Source organism: Sphaerodactylus townsendi, linkage group LG04 (genome assembly GCF_021028975.2).
Source record: "Sphaerodactylus townsendi isolate TG3544 linkage group LG04, MPM_Stown_v2.3, whole genome shotgun sequence".
NCBI classification, from domain to species: domain Eukaryota; kingdom Metazoa; phylum Chordata; class Lepidosauria; order Squamata; family Sphaerodactylidae; genus Sphaerodactylus; species Sphaerodactylus townsendi.
The window spans coordinates 148,062,011-148,079,656 of record NC_059428.1 but is presented as its reverse complement, the minus strand read 5'-3'; the positions used below and the strand labels follow the sequence as shown (position 1 = coordinate 148,079,656).

The 17,646-nt window shown below is 48.3% G+C and overlaps 1 protein-coding gene across 1 annotated transcript in view; it reads right to left on the bottom strand.

The window, feature by feature from the left end:
- Positions 1-17,646, bottom strand: part of MYO15A (myosin XVA) — a 97,571-nt gene that overhangs the window by 65,386 nt on the left and 14,539 nt on the right. Inside the window, 11 exon segments of the mRNA XM_048494154.1 lie at positions 1,196-1,273; positions 1,831-1,956; positions 2,905-3,036; positions 10,329-10,424; positions 10,595-10,718; positions 11,012-11,070; positions 13,432-13,545; positions 13,644-13,805; positions 13,934-14,047; positions 14,689-14,752; positions 16,738-16,856. Coding sequence (XP_048350111.1) covers positions 1,196-1,273; positions 1,831-1,956; positions 2,905-3,036; positions 10,329-10,424; positions 10,595-10,718; positions 11,012-11,070; positions 13,432-13,545; positions 13,644-13,805; positions 13,934-14,047; positions 14,689-14,752; positions 16,738-16,856 — 1,188 coding nt within the window.

Here is a 17,646-nt window from a genome sequence, read left to right as displayed (position 1 = left end):
GCCCTCTCTGCTGAGGATCTTGGAGGATTCCCGCGGGAGCCTGTAAGACCAAATTGTTCCACCGGGCCTTTGGGGAAGCCGGCCGTTGATGGTGTGCGCCCTTCCTGTTCCTCCCTCTATCATCTTGGGAGCCTATAACATCTATACCGCCCCCTCTACGGGAGGGGTCTTTTTATCTATTGATAGTTTAATACTGAACGTCATGTGACTTACATGGAACGCTGTAATTTTATGTAATTTATGTATTTATTGATTTTAAATGTGACTGCTTGTTGAATTGAATTGTTTATGATGTTTGCTGTCCACCGCCCAGAGCCCTTAGGGGATGGGGCGGTTTACAAATATAATAATAAATAAATAAATAAATAAATAAATAAAATCCAACTGCAAAGTGCACTGAAAGTGGATTGAAAGTGCGTTATTCTGCATGTGTGGAAGTGGCCCTTAATGGGCCTGCAAGACATCTCCTGCCTGGTTGTGCGGAATGCAGAGCTCAGGAGGTATCTTATTTTTCCTGGCCAACCATTTCGCCCTCTGGTCAGTTTCACCGTCCACTCGTGCCTAACATTTTGTGTACTGGAGAAGGGATTCTCCCCGTGTCCATTTGCTGAAGGTTGCCCCGGGATGTTTGCTCTGCAGGCTCCGAACCTGGGCACCTTTTCATAACCTTTTGCATTTCTTTTAAAATTCTTTATTCTTTTCTATGAAAACTGACTCCGCCCCATTCGCATTTAAATACAATGTGAGTGGGGCTGAGTCAGTTTTATCTGAAACATTGAAAAATATGTCCTAACTTGTAATGACATTGTTATCAGTGAAATGTGGATGCCTTTATATAATTTTCAGAGTTTTACTGTTTGGCTTATATGTAAATGTTGGGTCTTTGGGTCTTTGGACTGCAAATTAATGTATCTATATATTGGTTCTGGTGGGTTTTCCAGGCTGTGTGGCCGTGGTCTGGTGGATCTTGTTCCTAACGTTTCGCCTGCATCTGCGGCTGGCATCTTCAGAGGTGTATCACAGAGGGAAGTCTGTTACACACTGTCAACACAAAGTTGAATCCGGCCGTGAAAGCCTTCGACAATACATATCTACATATTGTTTCCCCAACATCTATTTTCAGATGTTTTCCCCAACATCTATTCCCACCCCCATCCCCAAACCCAGATTAACTGAGAACAACCCAAACACCTACTTTGATCTTACTGTTGACAAAAAGCTCCAGGACGTCTTGACGCACTTGGTCATGATTTTTATCCAAGAATTTATGCACCTGGGTGGAACAGTAAAAAAAAATGACACTGTTTCTATAGTCTGCAATTCTATAGCCTTCTTCTCATTCCATCCCTACACATACCTATGAAGTTACATTATACGTAGGTGACTGATTGATAAAGTTCCCCATTGCTGTTTCTGATGGTTTTGGACCAGGGGAGGAGAAAGGAAGCAGGTGGAAATCTTTCGTTTGTCCAGGGGTGGAAAAATATGGATCAAATATGTCTGAATTTAGGGTTGCCAACTGTGAACTGGGAAATTCCTAGAGATTTGGGGTTTGAGCTTGGGGAGGGCGGAGCAATGGATTCAAGGTGCAGGAGAAGAAATTCCACCTAAACATTAGGAAGAACTTCCTGACATTCTGGGCTGTTGGACAGTGGGATACGCTGCCTCGGAGGCGGGTGGGGTCTCCTTCTTTGGAGGTTTTTGAACGGAGGCTGGATGGCCATCTGTCAGGAGTGTTTTGACCGTGTCTTCCTGCATGGCAGGGGGTGGGACTGGATGGTTCTGGTGGTCTCTTCCAGCTACGTGACTCTCTAACTCTCAGCTGCTTACCTGGTAGGTGACTTTGCCTGCATAATGCTTGATGGTGAATTCCGGCAGCGGCATCTTCGGCTTGGAGTACAGTTCATTGGCCCCGTGGTGGTAATGACACTTCTGGAGAAATGTGTGGTCCGTCGCCTGGGAAGACAGAGGAATAAGTCAGCAGAGACAGGGCACGTGTCCCAGTGTGATCTGGGAAGTCCATATCCAAGGACAACTTTGCCAGGGGCCTGCTGCTGTGTAGATTGCAGCTTTGTGGCGTGCGGTGATTATTGCATCGGTCAAGGATGGGGGAGACCCAGATTCAAATCCCCGTTTTGCTATGGAAGCTCGCTGGGTGATCTTGGTCCAATTGCAAAGGAGTATCTAAGCCCTAGAGAGCCAGTGTGGGGTAGTGGTTAAGGTGTCTGGGAAACTCAAGTTCAGATCCCTGATCTGCGGTGGAAGCTCGGTAGGTGACCTTGGGTCAGTCACAGACTCTGGATAATGTCTGGAGAGGAGACCTCCAAGGAAAACCAGAGTCGTGACATGGTGGGAGAAAGTGCCAAACCACTTCTAAACATCTCTTGCCTTAAAAACTCCACTAGGGGTCGCCATACATCAGCTGTAAGAATGTGGCTTGCAAACTCCTTTCCCTTCCTCTCCCCACACCTTGTAAGGTCAGTGGGGCTAAGAAAGTTTGGAGAGAACTGTGACTGGCCCAAGATCACCCAGCAGGCTTCATGTGGAGGAATAGGGAAACAAATCCAGTTCACTAGATAGAGCAGTGGAGTGGGGAGAATCAAAACCGGGAAAGATGGGTGGAGTGGGGAATCAAACTCCTCACATGGAGGAGTGGGGAATCAAAACCGGTGCTCCAGATTAGAGTCCACTTAAACCACTACACCACGCTGGCAGTCAAAGTGGGGAGCGTCTTCCTTCTCTGGGGAAAGCAAGGTCCCCCATGTGCCACCTGAACCCCAAACCCCAACTCTGCAGGAAATCAAACCATATAGCTTGCCAAGTTGCACCTCCCCACCCCCCCCCCAAAAAAAAGTTGTTGTATACATTTTGGGACCTTCTCCAACCTCACCCAAAGACCATCACCTGCGGGAAACTGCTTTGGTCATCCAGAATCCTCAAAATGCCATAAGGCCTCTGGGCGATGAGATCGATGCACGGCTGGTTGTCGTTAAATGGGATTTCTCTCCATTCAATCTGCTCCCGGATATATTCCTCCTGACCACAAAACAGAGGAGTCACGCTCGCAGTTGAAAGACTTGGTTCTTATGCTTTGCTTTTTTCTATCTTTAAGGAGTCTCAAAGCAGCTCACAATCACCCTCTTTCCCACCACACAACAGACACCTCGTGAGGCAGGTGGGGCTGAAAGAGTTCACTGTGGCCCTTTCCCCACTTACCTTAAGCCCCGCGCTACTCTCCGCAAGTAGCGCGGGGTCCCACTGCACTCCCCTCAGGAAGCAACAGCGCAGCAAATACGCTATGCTTCAACGCCGCACTAGCAAGCCCACTCAGCCAGCGGCATCCCTGGCGCTGGTGAGAAACAGGCAGAGGCTGAGAGGGTCGTTAGGGGGGCCATAGGCAGCCCTAGGGATGCCGGCAGCAGGAGAAGTGGGGAAAGGCCCTGTGACTGACCAAGGTCACCCAGAAGGCTTCACGTGGAGGAGTGGGGAATCAAACCTGGTTAGATTAGGGCCTGCCACTCTTAACTTCCACACCACTCTGTTGTTGATGTCTTTTTAGGAAACACTTTAAATTAATTTTATCCATGTAAAAACATACACAAAAAACAAACAAAAAACAAATGAAACAACAATAAAATGGATCTTACTGTTCAATGAATTACAAACTGTAAGGAATTCCATAGACGCAGAAATAAAAGGCTTTGGTAGTAAAAGTCCATTTATTAAGACATCTTAGAAAGCTCAAGTACACGCAGTGGCAGGAATGACACTTCCCGCCAGAAGCACAGGTTATAATACCATTCACCCCATCCCCCCTTCCTGCTTCCCATGGGAACGGAGACTTCATCTCCCGCGCAAAGATAAAGTCTCCGCCGATGCATCTGGCCCATCGCCCGGGCTGTGGAATGCACTCAAGGTTACTTCACCATCAACACCATTGAATCCTTTTACACTCTGCCTCCCTAAAGAAGACCCCCTTCCCCCCCAGGTTTATCTTGGAAAGGCGCTGATGGAAAGCAGAGGAAATAAGAATTAGAGTCTTCAATGCTTTTCGGAATAAAACCCATTGATGATTATACCCAGAGTGAAATATCCCACCCAAGAGACTAAATAATATTGCGCTAGCCGGTTCTGCGATTAAAGCCAGAATCCGGATAAGCGTCAATTGTGAAGTAGTGCTTGTATTGTGGCCATCAATAATAGTCGGAGGGCCTCTCCGCTGAGTCGTGCCAGGCTGCATCGGGCAGGGAGCCTCCTTGAGCAAGCTGGAATGGAAGACAGGATGGATGTTACTAAGAGAGTTAGGCAAAATCTAAGCGGACATTGACATCATTAATCACTTTAGTAATCCTAAAAGGTCCCACAAATCTCTTGCCAAGTTTGGAAAGAATTTATGCACGTCTCTGAGATTTTTTTGTAGATAAATACACCCAGGAGCCCACACGCGAGAGGGAAATCTGGCGGTGTTTATCCATTACAGTTTTAGGAGTCACTTTGTTTTTGCTGTAAAGCCGGTCTGGATTCCGACTTCCATCCCTCGGCTAGGGATAAAATCCATTGTTGAAATTCTGGGGGGGTCCAAAGCTGCTGCGCGGTAGTTGCTTAACGGCGGGAAGGAAGCGGCTCAGACACAATTTCAAAGTGGGGTTTTCTTTGTACTACTATGAACTGCATTGTTGTGGCCGCTCCATAAGCGGAACTCGCTTAAGGCGCACCAATTGTCTTGGTGGTAGTTGGTGTAACAACGTAAATACTGCTCTAGAATTTCTGTTAGTTCTCTCCGTCACCGCCGTCACACTTTGAGCGTGGTAGAAGGCGGCGGCGACGCTTCCAACAACCCCAAAACGCTTTCCAGAACTTTTAAGATGATAGTGCAGGGGCATGGTGGAGACCACCACCTTAAAGAAGCTGGAATGGAGGCAGTGGCTATGTTGAATTAAAACAGCCGTGCCAGCTTAGGAGCCCGGAGGGATGGAAGCACATGGAATAAAAAATGGGCTTGCTTTAGAGAATACGTCTACCACCACCCATGCTAAACCGTGTTGCCATGACTTCGGGCAAATCTGTAATGAAATCCATGGAGATGACTTCCCAGGCGGGAAGCTACCGAGAAGTTTCAACAGTCCATGGGGCTTTCGGGATAGTTTTAGCCTGTTGACAAACCGAAAGCAGCCTTTAATGTTTCTCCTAATGCCTCACATATGCGGCGCCACCCAGGAACTGCCGTATGGCTAAGTGCAGAGTTTTCAAAAGCCAAAATGTCCAGCGAGCGGGCATGCATTGTAGCGTTTCAAGAACTTGCTAGCGGAGGAGAACGCGGTACTAACATTCCCCTCCGCCAAACTCCATTCTCCAAGCGCGTTAGGAGGTCCCCTTCAGGCCGCTGGAGGCTCATGCAGCCCGCCTTCCTCCAATTCCGCGGGAAAGGAGAGGCGAGACTGGGAAAGGCAGAGAGTGGAGAGGGGGCCCGGGCGTTGAGATCGGGTGAGAACCAAGCTAACTGGGAGGAAAGAACAGTCGCGTGGAATGTCTGCGCCCAAGCTGCTAAAAGCTCCACCCTCCCTCCCCTGGTAGGCTGCCAGGAGCGCTGAAATCAGCCAGTTTGTTAGTTTCCCAGGAAAAAATACCGACTGTAAAAGAGGTAAGCGAGAAAAAGAAATGTTATGAGAGTTGTTTTTGCGGACATCTTGAGGGGGGGGTGGAAGAGCTGCCAGGTTTTATGATCCAGGCCAAATCTTGAAAAGGGTGCCCAGCCCCCTCCAGCCAGTAAGCATAGAGTGGAGAAGTGCTGCTTAGCTGATGGCCGCACGTCCTTGTCTCCTCTACAGTCCAGATTTAGGAGTTCGGCACCAGAGGAATTTTTAGACAAATAAGCACACGGAACCAGTCTACCATCTTTATTTTTCTGAACAGGGCTGCCCCGAAAGTGCTTTGGTCGAAGATCCGCGGCGTGAACCACAAGCGGGAGATCTGGGTCGAGTGCTTTTAGGATAGGTTGAGTGGTATACTTATGAATTTAATAGTTGAAAGGCTGCTGACATCTCCTCAGACCAAGAGGGGCCCGAGGCTTGGCCCAGGACAGTGAATCTTTACCCTTAGTCGCATTAAGAGGTCTGTGAGAGGAGAGAGTCAGTTCAGCAAATTGGGGGTATAAAATCTACGATGAGAAATTAGCAAAACCAAGAAAGCTTGACTGGAAGTTCTTGTGCGGTTGGTGGGGAGGCGGGCCATTGGAGGACTCGTCAATTTTAACAGGGATCCATTTTGGCCCTCGGTGAATCCGGTAACCCAAATAGTCAATGGAGGTCTGATGAAAACAGCATTTGGAGAGTTTGGCAAGAGAGTTGTCAAGCAAAGCGTTTCAATACTCTCGGACCAATATTTCGCACTCTTCTATAGTTTGCGAAGTAAATTAAAAGCGTCATCTAAATATACAACAACTCCCTTTGTGCAATGAAATCATGGAGAATCCTTCGTTGATAAAGGGCCATGCCAAGCTAAAGGGCCCCACTAACCCGGAATGGCATTATTAAATATTCAAACTGGTCCAAACTTTGTATTAAGCGCAGTACAGGTGCGTTCATATCCTTCAGCAATTCTGACTCTGTAGTAAGCTTCTCTCAAGTCTAATTTAGTAAAATCGTCCTTTGTCGAGTGCATCCTAAAGGTCGCCGAGTCAAAAGGCAAAGGATATTTATTGGACAGGGGAGACAGCGATTGGAGACTCTTTTCGGATAATCTGTGCAAAGCAGTAGAATGACTCCATCTTTCTTTTGACAAACAAACTTGAGAACTGGCGTGTGTGTGTGTTTCTGGTAGTCACCTTGAAATGAGGCTTGAGCAAGGTTCTTGTCTAAGAAAGCATCAAGTTCCTCTTCTCCTCATTGGGACTCATGCGGTGGAATTCTGCCCTTAGATAGCAGTCCCTGGTTGTATGGACAATTTTTACAGTCAGTAGTCTCTGTGGGGTGGCAATTGATCGCATTCACTCGTTCTGAAAAAGCTCTGGCTAGATCCTGATGATATGCAGGTGGGATGTCAATAGAATCGGAGCAATCACTGAAGGAAACCAGAGGGTAGTGCAGTGACGTTGGGTTTTCTTCCCAATTCATGTGTTCACCATGAGGGAGGTCAGTGAATTCTAGGATCCTTTCTTTCCAAATGAATTTTGGTTCATGTAACAATAACCAAGGCATACCTAAAAAGCTATGGAGTGTGTTTGGCCACTGGCGTAAAATGAAACTAATTTTCTCCCAATAGTCAGCTAAACGGAGGAGAACCGCTGTGTTTGTGGGCGATGTATCCTTCGCTTTCCGAGGGGCTGCCGTCCATTTGGGTGAATGGTATGGAGCAGCCAGGAATTCGATCCAGACCTAGGCCCTCCTGCTACCAATGGGGCGCATTAAGCAGTGGGGCAGCCCGGCGGAATCCACAGGGCTTCGAGGCTATGTCACGGCGAGTGTGTTTAGCGGGGTTGGCCAGAAATGCTTGAACAGTAATGGGAGCTGCTGCCTTCACTCGCGGCACGTCAGAGTCGGGCCCCATGTCCATGGGGGCTGAAGAAGAAGACAGACAATGCTTCCCTCCTCTGGGTGGCACGCCTTCGGTCACCGCTTTAGCACGGAAGCGACCGTGAATGTGGTGGTTTGGCGCAGGTTACATACGATAATGCCGAGGCTAGATGATTGGTTTTTGCTTCTTGGGACAGTTAGGCGGCTAGGATGGCCTGGCCCTCCGCGGTAAAGACCTTACACAACCCAAGTCGGCGGCCAGCGTTCAGAGGTAGTTTCGGTAGGGAGGCAGGAGAAACTGACTTGGTGGACACAGTAGTGGTTTTGGTGGGCCTCCTTGTGGCGTATGATCTAAGCGAGATCGCATGCAATTTGAGAATTCCCAACTGGATCCAATCTGCAATGGTAATACGAGGAACCCGAATTAAAGCTGCCGCTTCAAGTAGCTTGCTATCCCTTATCCGAGGAAGTATTAGCATTTCATGCGTTCCAGGCCACTCAGGAGGAAGTCGAGCAGCAGCCGCCTGGAAATCCACGGACAAATCTGCAAGCGAGGCTGATTTGCCTTGCTGGATGGTTTTGATAGTGCTGGATAAGCTTCATTCGGCGCCCTGGATCTTGAAAGCGGCCGCCTCAAAGCTTGGAGTGAATCGCGGAGCTGCTGTGCGAGAGTCCTCATCCTTGCAAAATCAAAACAGTCCACGCAACCAGTGGAAACACTTTTTTAGCCCACTCTAGGACTGAGCCACGATGTCCCGCATATTTTCGGCGTTCAGACCGGTATGGTCATCATAGTCTTCCAAGTGGGCATTGAGTTACCAAGATAGAAGTAGGAAGTTTGGAAGCGGTCCCATCAAAGCAGGGCGGGCTGAAACCGGAGGCGGAAAGTAGCCCCTGTTCAGCGCGCTCTTAAAGCTTCGCTGGGGAGGTGGTTAGCTGGCTGAGCAGGTTGGTGAAGCTGACTGTTAATACAGGGGGGGGGCTGGAATGCGAGCTGGCGGTGCGCTGGCGCTTTGGGTAGCAGGACTGATGCGTGGCCCCTGGCACCGGCATGATCAGTAACAGCATTATGGTTCCAACTTCGCGGCCCCTGGTCTGCTGCCGCCTCCATGGATTCCCTCTCCAAAGCAGCCAGCTCCCACCTCTCATAGCGAGTCAATACCGCATCTTGGTCGCGCATGCAAAGCTGTGCTTTCGCCTTCGAATTTTAAGCGGTTAGATCCCGCTTTGCAGGGCTTCAGTAAGTCTGCTAATTCACTGCGTCGCATTTTGAACTGGCAGCGACATAAGCCCGTTATGAAATCCAGTCTGGACTGTTCTGACTGCGGGACTTTCTCCTTGGACTGACAGATTCTGGGCATATTGCCGTTGGAGCGTCTTTGTACGGTCCAACTCGAAAGCTGGACTTCTTTCGCGTTGCTGTTTCGGTCCCTTCTGCAGAGTTTGGCTCTTGCTGCAACTGTGCCCGTTCCTCCTCCCATAGCTGGCGTTCACTTCGGTTCCATGCGGCAGGCATCTCGAAATTAAGCCGTCTGCTTCCTCATCCCAGTCTCGATCTCGATGAGGAAGCGGTCCGGCTGGGAATGCAGGCTTTCTTCAGACTCTTCGTCATCAGGAAGCGAAGCCCTGGGGAACACACGTAGCCGCCCGTAGCCACGGTATGGCTCGAGGTACCTCAGGTGCGTCGCCCGGACAGCCGGGGATGGGGAGTCCCGATTGGGGAAGCGATGCGGATACCCCTCCCAATTCCAGAGTTGAGTCGGTGTCTTTAGATGAACTGAGTGCTGTGCCACAGTGGTGGTTCTTTACGAACATCACAAAATGATCTGAGTCCAGGAATCGTTCAATGGATTCCTGGGTTGCCGCGATAATTGGTATCAAGCCTGCGTCCTCCATGACGGAAGGTTGCATCTGAGGTTTTGTAATCCACCTGCGAGCGGGTAGAAACTCCGATCCACAGGCGCTCGATCCGCAGACGGCGCCCCAAGCGACTCAACGGAAGTCCCCGTAGTGGTCGTCACACGTCCCTCGCGTTCAGCGGGTAAAGCGAAGACTTCGTGCTGATAATGAGGGCGGGAAAGAGCCATGAGGAGCCACGTTCTCCTGCTGGTTCCTCCAGATCCAGAAGGGAAGGTCAGACCCTCTTTGGGGAATACGCTTTTATTCGCAATAAAATTCAACCTCTCCACGCGAAGAATGTAAAGGGGTCCACTGCACAGGAAGATACTCGAATTCGTGGATTCCTAACCACAATGTAAATTCAAGCGATAGACGCGGATAAAAAAAGGCTTTGGAAGTAAAAGTCCGTTTATTAAGACATCTTTTAGAAAGCTCAAGTACACGCGGTAGCAGGAATGGCGCTTCCGTACCAGAATGCACAGGTTACTATAGCCATTCACCTCTATCCCTTGCTTCCTCTTCCCATGTGAACGGAGACTTCATCTCAGCGCCAGAAGATAAAGTCTCATGGTGCATCTATTGCTCATGCGGGCTGTGAATACACTCAAAGGTTACTTCACCATCAACACCATTGAATCCTTTACACAAACGTGATGCAAATTTAAGAGAGATTCTCCCTTCTCACTTATTTCGCCTTATCTGTCGCTGATTTCAAAGGTCACCTGTGCCTCTTACCCACTAGGCTACCTTTGGCCAATCGCTATCTCTTAGACAGTTTATATCAGCGGCCTACTTTACAGGACTGTTGTGAAGACGACAGCCAGATCATGTGGGCGAAGCGCTCCCGAATGACAAGGCTCGGTATCGTTATCTGTAACGCTTGGACACCTCGGGACAGAGAGATCAATAAGGCCTCACCTGTTCTTCTTTGAAAATGATCTTGTTGAAGAAGAACTGGATGTATTCGTTGGCATAATTGATGCAAAGTTGCTCGAAACTGTTGAAACCCAGATCCTGTTCATGACGCAGAAAGATATTTTATTTTTTAAGAAGAGAAAATGGCTACTTTGGAGGATGGACTCTAGAGCATTAAAGCCTCTGTAGTCCTTCCCTTGCTCCCGAAAACTCCATATATTTCCCAACCCAGAGATGGCAACCCCGGGGCAGACCCCTTTCCCCCTCACCTCAAAGCCATAGATGTCCAAGATGGCGATCGACAGGGCTTTTTGTTTGGGATAGATCCGCCGGTTGATCCTCTCCGTGATCCAGTTGAAGAGCAGGGAGTAAAGGATCTTGGCAATGGCGTCTCTGAGGGGAAGGAGAGCAAACGCAAGAGCCCATTGAGGAAAGAACAACCAACGCCCAGATCCAGTCACCAGCCTACCTCGCAGGGTGGCTGTTGTGCAGATAAAACGGAGGAAAATGATGTCATCCGTAGTTCCGGGTACCCGTTGGAGAAGCAAAGTAGGGTATAAATATCCAAGTTAATGAGTAAGCAAGACCATTAAACTGAGATAAAGCTTGTGCGGCAGCTATGTCCAAAGCATCTATGAACTGCTTGTGTCAAAGAGTTGCAAGACCCCACAACCCCATTTGTTTACCTCGCATCCATAGCGCTGTCAACTGTGAGTGGCGTAAGGATCTTTTCCCTCAGGGTTTCCTGTCAAGAAGTGGAAAAAGAGTCACGCTTGTCTCCCTTCCTGGGTTGTGCACAAACTGGCAGAAGTTCACAACCCTACACACCCACACCTGGCTCATTCCCTAAACCATATGCACCATGCGCATCCACACTTATTTTATTTATTTATTTAAAACACTGACAAGAGCCATTTTTCTTCCTTACTGACCTCAAGGCTCAGAATGGCAATAAAATACATACAAGAGAGCCCATAAATTTGCACAAAACCAGTATTTAGATTCAAAGCTTAGGAGTGGGTGCAGAGGAGGGCAATAAAGGATGGCCTGTTGAGAAAACTCAGCAATGAAGGAATAAGAGGGGAAGTCCTCCTATGGATTAAAAACTGGTTGAGGAACAGGAAACAAAGGGTGGGTGTAAATGGGAAGTTCTCACAATGGAGAGATATAGGGAGTGGTGTCCCCCAAGGATCCGTATTGGGACCAGTGCTCTTTAAATTATTCATAAATGACCTGGAAGTAGGGGTGGGTAGTGTGGTGGCCAAGTTTGCAGATGATACCAAATTATGTAGGGTGGTGAGAACCACAAAGGATTGCGAAGAGCTCCAAGCGGACCTTGATAAATTAGGTGAGTGGGCTAAGAAATGGCAAATGCAGTTCAATGTAGCAAAATGTAAAGTGATGCACATAGGGGCAAAAAATCCAAACTTCACATACATGCTACAAGGGTCAGTGCTATCAGTCACAGACCAGGAAAGAGATTTGGGCGTCTTAGTTGATAGTTCCATGGGAATGTCAACTCAATGCATGGCAGCTGTGAAAAAGGCAAACTCTATGCTGGGGATAATTAGGAAAGGAGTTGATAATAAAACTGCAAGGATTGTCATGCCCTTATATAAAGTCGTGGTGCGACCGCACTTGGAGGACTGTGTTCAGTTCTGGTCGCCACATCTCAAAAAGGATATCGAAGAGATAGAAAAAGTGCAGAGAAGGGCAACGAGGATGGTTGAAGGATTGGAGCACCTTCCTTATGAGGAGAGGCTGCAGCGTTTGGGACTCTTTAGTTTGGAGAGGAGACGTCTGAGGGGGGATATGATTGAAGTCTATAAAATTATGCATGGGGTAGAAAATGTTGACAGAGAGAAATTTTTCTCTCTTTCTCACAATACTAGAACCAGGGGGCATTCATTGAAAATGCTGGGGGGAAGAATTAGGACTAATAAAAGGAAACACTTCTTCACACGACATGTGATTGGTGTTTGGAATATGCTGCCACAGGAGGTGGTGATGGCCACTAACCTGGATAGCTTTAAAAAGGGCTTGGACAGATTTATGGAGGAGAAGTCGATCTATGGCTACTAATCTTGATCCTCCTTGATCTCAGATTGCAAATGCCTTAACAGTCCAGGTGCTCGGGAGCAGCAGCCGCAGCAGCCCCTTGCTTTCACCTCCTGCATGTGAGCTCCCAAAGGCACCTGGTGGGCCACTGCGAGAAGCAGAATGCTGGACTAGATGGACTCTGGTCTGATCCAGCAGGCTAGTTCTTATGTTCTTATGGCCAGGGGTCTGGAGCCTGAGCCCTACAAGGAAAGCCCGAGGGACTTGGAGACGTTCAGTCTGGAGAAGAGAAGTTTGAGGAGGATACGACTGCTTTCTTGAAGCATTTGAAGGGCTGCCACTTAGAGGAGCACAAAGAGCTTTTCCTGTTAGCAGCAGAGGATAGGACTCGAAATAACAGGTATAAGTTACGAGGAGAAAGGTTCCAACTGGATACTAAGGGGGGGGGGATTACAGTAAGAGTCGTGCAGCAGTGGAATCAGCTGCCTAGGGAGGCGCGCGCCCTCCCTGGTGTGGGAGAAGCTGCCCGCTATTGCCCAGAGGTTGCAGGGAGACCTCTTTTCCTTTTTTAAAATTTTACGGGTTGTATCTGCATAGCTATGCAGGTGCAGCTGCTCATATTATGGGACGATTGGCTTGGATATGGGGGGTTCATTTCTGCATGCCTGCATGCGTTGCAGGGTTGTTGTTTTTAATAAAGAGAAGCATCTCTGTGAGAAGGTGCGAAAGCAACCTGGAGCGTTTCTGTGGGCGCCAATCGCTGCCTGCACGGAACACATGTGAACAGGTCGACTGGAAAATGGGTTCCTTTATCATGACTGCCACCCATTATACATTTGCTGTGCGGCATCAGCCATTGTGTACCTGGACTGGCAGCTGCTCTCAGGTGAAGTGACGGTCCTTGACGTAATCTGCCACTGGATTCCTTGAATTGTAGGTGCCTGAGATCTCCTACCACAGAGCAACAGCCCTTCCGCCAAATGCTCTTTCACAAATAACTGCTTCTCCTTTGTGACTGGGGACAATTTGTGGGTCTCGACCTTCTTACCGTCACTTTGAAGGTAACCGCCTTCTGCAGGCATTCTGGGGAGATCTGCAGCAGCTCAGCCACGACTCGGATTTCCCTGGCGCTCACGACGGAAGCCACCTCCTGGTAATCGATCTGCAAAGACCCGTCTCTGGATCACCCGAGGATCGAGCGACCTCGCGAATCGATTCTCTGCACTCGGTCGGCCTCCCGTTCCCCCAGCCGCTGCTTACCTCATATTTTTCGAAATAGACGTTTCCCAGATGGAGGATGGAAGCTAGTATTCGGAAGATACTGTTCTGGTCGTCGAGGGTGAAATGAAGGACTTCCATGGCCGTCAACAGCCTGTGGAAATCCTCTGCGTCCGCCTTGCCGGGAATCTCACAGTTCCCTCCCTGTGTAAGGGTGGAAGAGAGGAATCTATCCCTATGGATGTATCCCCACAGCAAGACCGCCATACCATAATTCCAAAACTCACTCAACCGTGCCGGTTTCACGGACACTTCCAGGGCATAGGACATACCTGGTTCAGGTAAAAATACGTTTCAGCCTCTTGGAGGAAGAATTTGCGCTTTTGGTGACTCGGAAGGCCAGCTAGCAGCTCGTAAAAGATGTGGTAATTCCTTTCGTTGTTGGCCTACGTAAGGAGATAGAGCAGAGAGAAGGACGTCACCACCAGCATCAGGCCGAGAGACGGTTCAAGGTGTTTCGATGCCTGCGGCTGAAAAGAAATCTAAATAGTACCCCCTGTCTGGTAAAAATGGAGGCGGAGTCAGTCACAAAATGGCTGCCTCAGGAGGCGGAGTCAGTCACAAAATGGCTGCCTGAGGAGACGGAGTCAGTCACAAAATGGCTGCCATTCCTTACCTTCAATTACGCAATGAAGATCTTGTGCTATGGTAGCAAATGTTGCCAAAGCAATGTATTTAAAAATTTGAACAGCCAATCAAATCTCCAGCAGCCAGTCAGAAGCATTGCTGGGCAGAAGCTCCTACTGGCCACTTTCTACAACCAGTTGGCACCCATGAATACCATGTTGGAGCCTCTTTGCCAAACCTATTGCTAAAAGCAGATTCCCACCTCCGGGCGGGGTTATCCCTGGTCTAAAGAAATCTGATTAAAAATATTTTTCCAGGTGCCAGGTGTGTTTACACCAAAGGACATCTCATGGTTTGTTTTATTCCCGCTGACCTCTCTGGGATTTGTGTTTAGCTGCTAGCCCCTGGCTTCCACTGACAGGATTTTGGAGGGAGGAAGAGGAGAAGGTGAACCCCGCACCTGAAAGACGACTCTGGACTTCTCCAGGAGGTACTGCGAAGTTATGGCACCACAGATGAGCCTGCTGTGGAAAGAAAGCTCAGAATGTGTTTCTGGTCACTCGGAAGACACTTAACCACTTACGATGCTAGAATCGGGGCCGTGGGAGAAGCCCGCCCGTTTCAACTGATGTTTACTGCTCCACATTCTAGAACCGTGGTGGCGAACCTTTGGCACTCCAGATGTTATGGACTACAATTCCCATCAGCCCCTGACAGCATGGCCAATCGGCCATGCTGGGAAAGCGATGAAGTGTAGTCCATAACATCTAAGGTATAAAAGAACCACGTTCTAGAAGAATATAAAGTCTCAAAGAACATCTTGTTCACCAGTGCAAGGCTTTTTCAGATATTTTCTAAACCTGGGATGGAGAAAGGGGGTTGCCAACTTCCCAAGCACTAGATCTCTGTACATGGCAGGGGGCCGCTCAGTCCACAACAAGGAACCCAGGAAAAATTAGGGTCTTGAAGGCAGAGAGAAGCCCCTATCAGCATAAAGTTGGACACAAATACAAACTTATTGGCACCTTGAAATTGCCTAGATATCCAGAGGACAATCAGCAGTACACAATCTCAAACTTTTCCAGCCTCTGGATGCTGGAAAAACATAGGAAGAAGACGGCCCCCCCCCCCCCCATGTAGGCAAGACTGGAGGATGCCGTGAAGATGAGAACAAAACAGATTCAGGACAGCCATAAACTGCCCTTCACACAATGCATAATGAACTTATGGAACTCCCTGCCACAGGATTACTAGCATAGGTGGCTTTCGAGATCTGTACATATGTGGAGGGGCTAGATCAGGGGTAGGGAACCTGTGGCTCTCCAGATGTTCAGATGTCCAATTGGCCATGCTGACAGAGGCTGATGGGAATTGTAGTTCCTGAACATCTGGAGAGCCGCAGGTTCCCTACCCCTGGGCTAGATAAACTCATGAAAGATCAGTCCATCAATGGCCATAAGCCACAATGGCAACACGGAGCCTCCATTCTACTGAGGCAGTCTACCAGTTCTAACAGCAGACCAAAGGTTGGCTCAGGGAATACTGCAGGGAATAGGATGCTGGAGTCTCAAATTTGATCTGGCACGGCTGTTGTTAAATGACCGTCTGACCAATCCAGCAGCTTCATACTGTCTGCCCATCAGAAGTCTAAGGAGTTCACAGATCTAAACACACAATTCTAGGTTAAGTTGGGTGGTCTCAACCCATGGCCATAAAACTGTTGGTTCAAACCCTAGTCCCCTTCCGCACATGCGGAATAATGCACTTTCAATCCACTTTCACAATGGCTTGAAAGTGGATTTCGCTATTCTGCACCATAAAATCCAGCTGCAAAGTGCATTGAAAGTGGATCAGAGGGAAGAAGAGGAAAAGACCCAGGTTCAAATTCAACTCTAGGTGACTTTAGACCCACTGAAATTGTATCCGCTGTCCAGCTCTCACGCCTCACATGGAAGCAAAATGTGGGAGAAAACCATCTTGCGACCAGTGGTACAGTGTTTCCCCGAATATAAGACAGTGTCTTATATTAATATTTGCTCCTAAAAATGCACTATGACTTATTTTCAGGGGATGTCTTATTTTTTCTGTGTTCTGTTAGAGTAGGGCATGCTTCCAAACAAAAACTTTGCTACGTCTTACTTTCGGGGGATGCCTTATATTTCGCACTTCAGCAAAACCTCTACTATGTCTTATTTTTAGGGGATGTCTTATATTCAGGGAAACAGGGTAGGATTCAAATAATTTAACAACCAGTTCCGAAAGGACTCAGTGGTGGGATTACAACCATTCTCTGAACTAGACAAAAAAAATTAGGTACTGGTTCTACCGAATAGGGGCGAATAGGTTGAATCCCACCACTGCATATGGCCCACCCAAAGTTCCCCAAAAAGGTAGTGCGAAAAAGATGCAGTACGAAAAATGTGGCACAAAAACGTCATTAAAAGATATTAAGCACACAGGACTGAGAGAGGAGGAAACTACAGAGAGAAACAGGCTGCGGATTACTTACTCTTCCAGAAAGATTTCCACAAATTTCCCAAACCTAACGGAATTCACGGTCCATTCAACTTTAGTCTCAAGTAGCATTTCAGAAGGATTCTAACCCAGAGGAGATTTAGCTTCCAGAATCTGTCACGTCGGACTTAAAACGCGGCTACTTTCAAGCATAGAACCAGGAAACAAAAAACAAACAAAACTGGGAAGTTACAAGAAGGGGTGAAAACTTTTTTAAAAGCTGGGCGAAGATGATCGTTCCCCGGTGGAGCAGTACATGCAATGCCCCCACCATGGATCACGAAGGGGAACGGGCGCTGGCGAGAGTGTAAATCAGGAGCCACCTTAACAGCATTGTGGCTCTTGGGCACAGGCCCGGTGCATGGGATCGCATTATGAATACGCGATGCGCATGCACTTGAAGAGGCAACCATGATACTAAATCAGGGGTGAATGCCAAAGTCCACTTATCATAAAAATTGGCATTCATTTTGTTCAGTAAAACCATACTAAAAAATGCATTTTCCAGTAAGAATTATTTATAGTTTAGTCCAGTACAATATTTATTCATCAACAGCAAGTCACAACAGACATAGATTAGCACGGAGCCCCTATGCCCGTGGTGGCGAACCTTTGGCACTCCAGATGTTATGGACTGCAATTGGCCTTGCTGGCAGGGGCTGATGGGAATTGTAGTCCATAACATCTGGAGTGCCAAAGGTTCGCCACCACTGGCCTATGCTCATAGGAACCCCAGGGCAACGGCCAAGTGTGTCCTATGCGTTAAAATGACCCTGGGCAAATCTTTCTCTCTGCTGTTTAGCAGGCAGGTGGGCAAAATAATTTTTTTTAACTCAGGTAGGTAGTTCTGGGAAGAACCCTTCTGTGCACATGATTGCTAGAAGGCAGTGTCATATGTTCATAT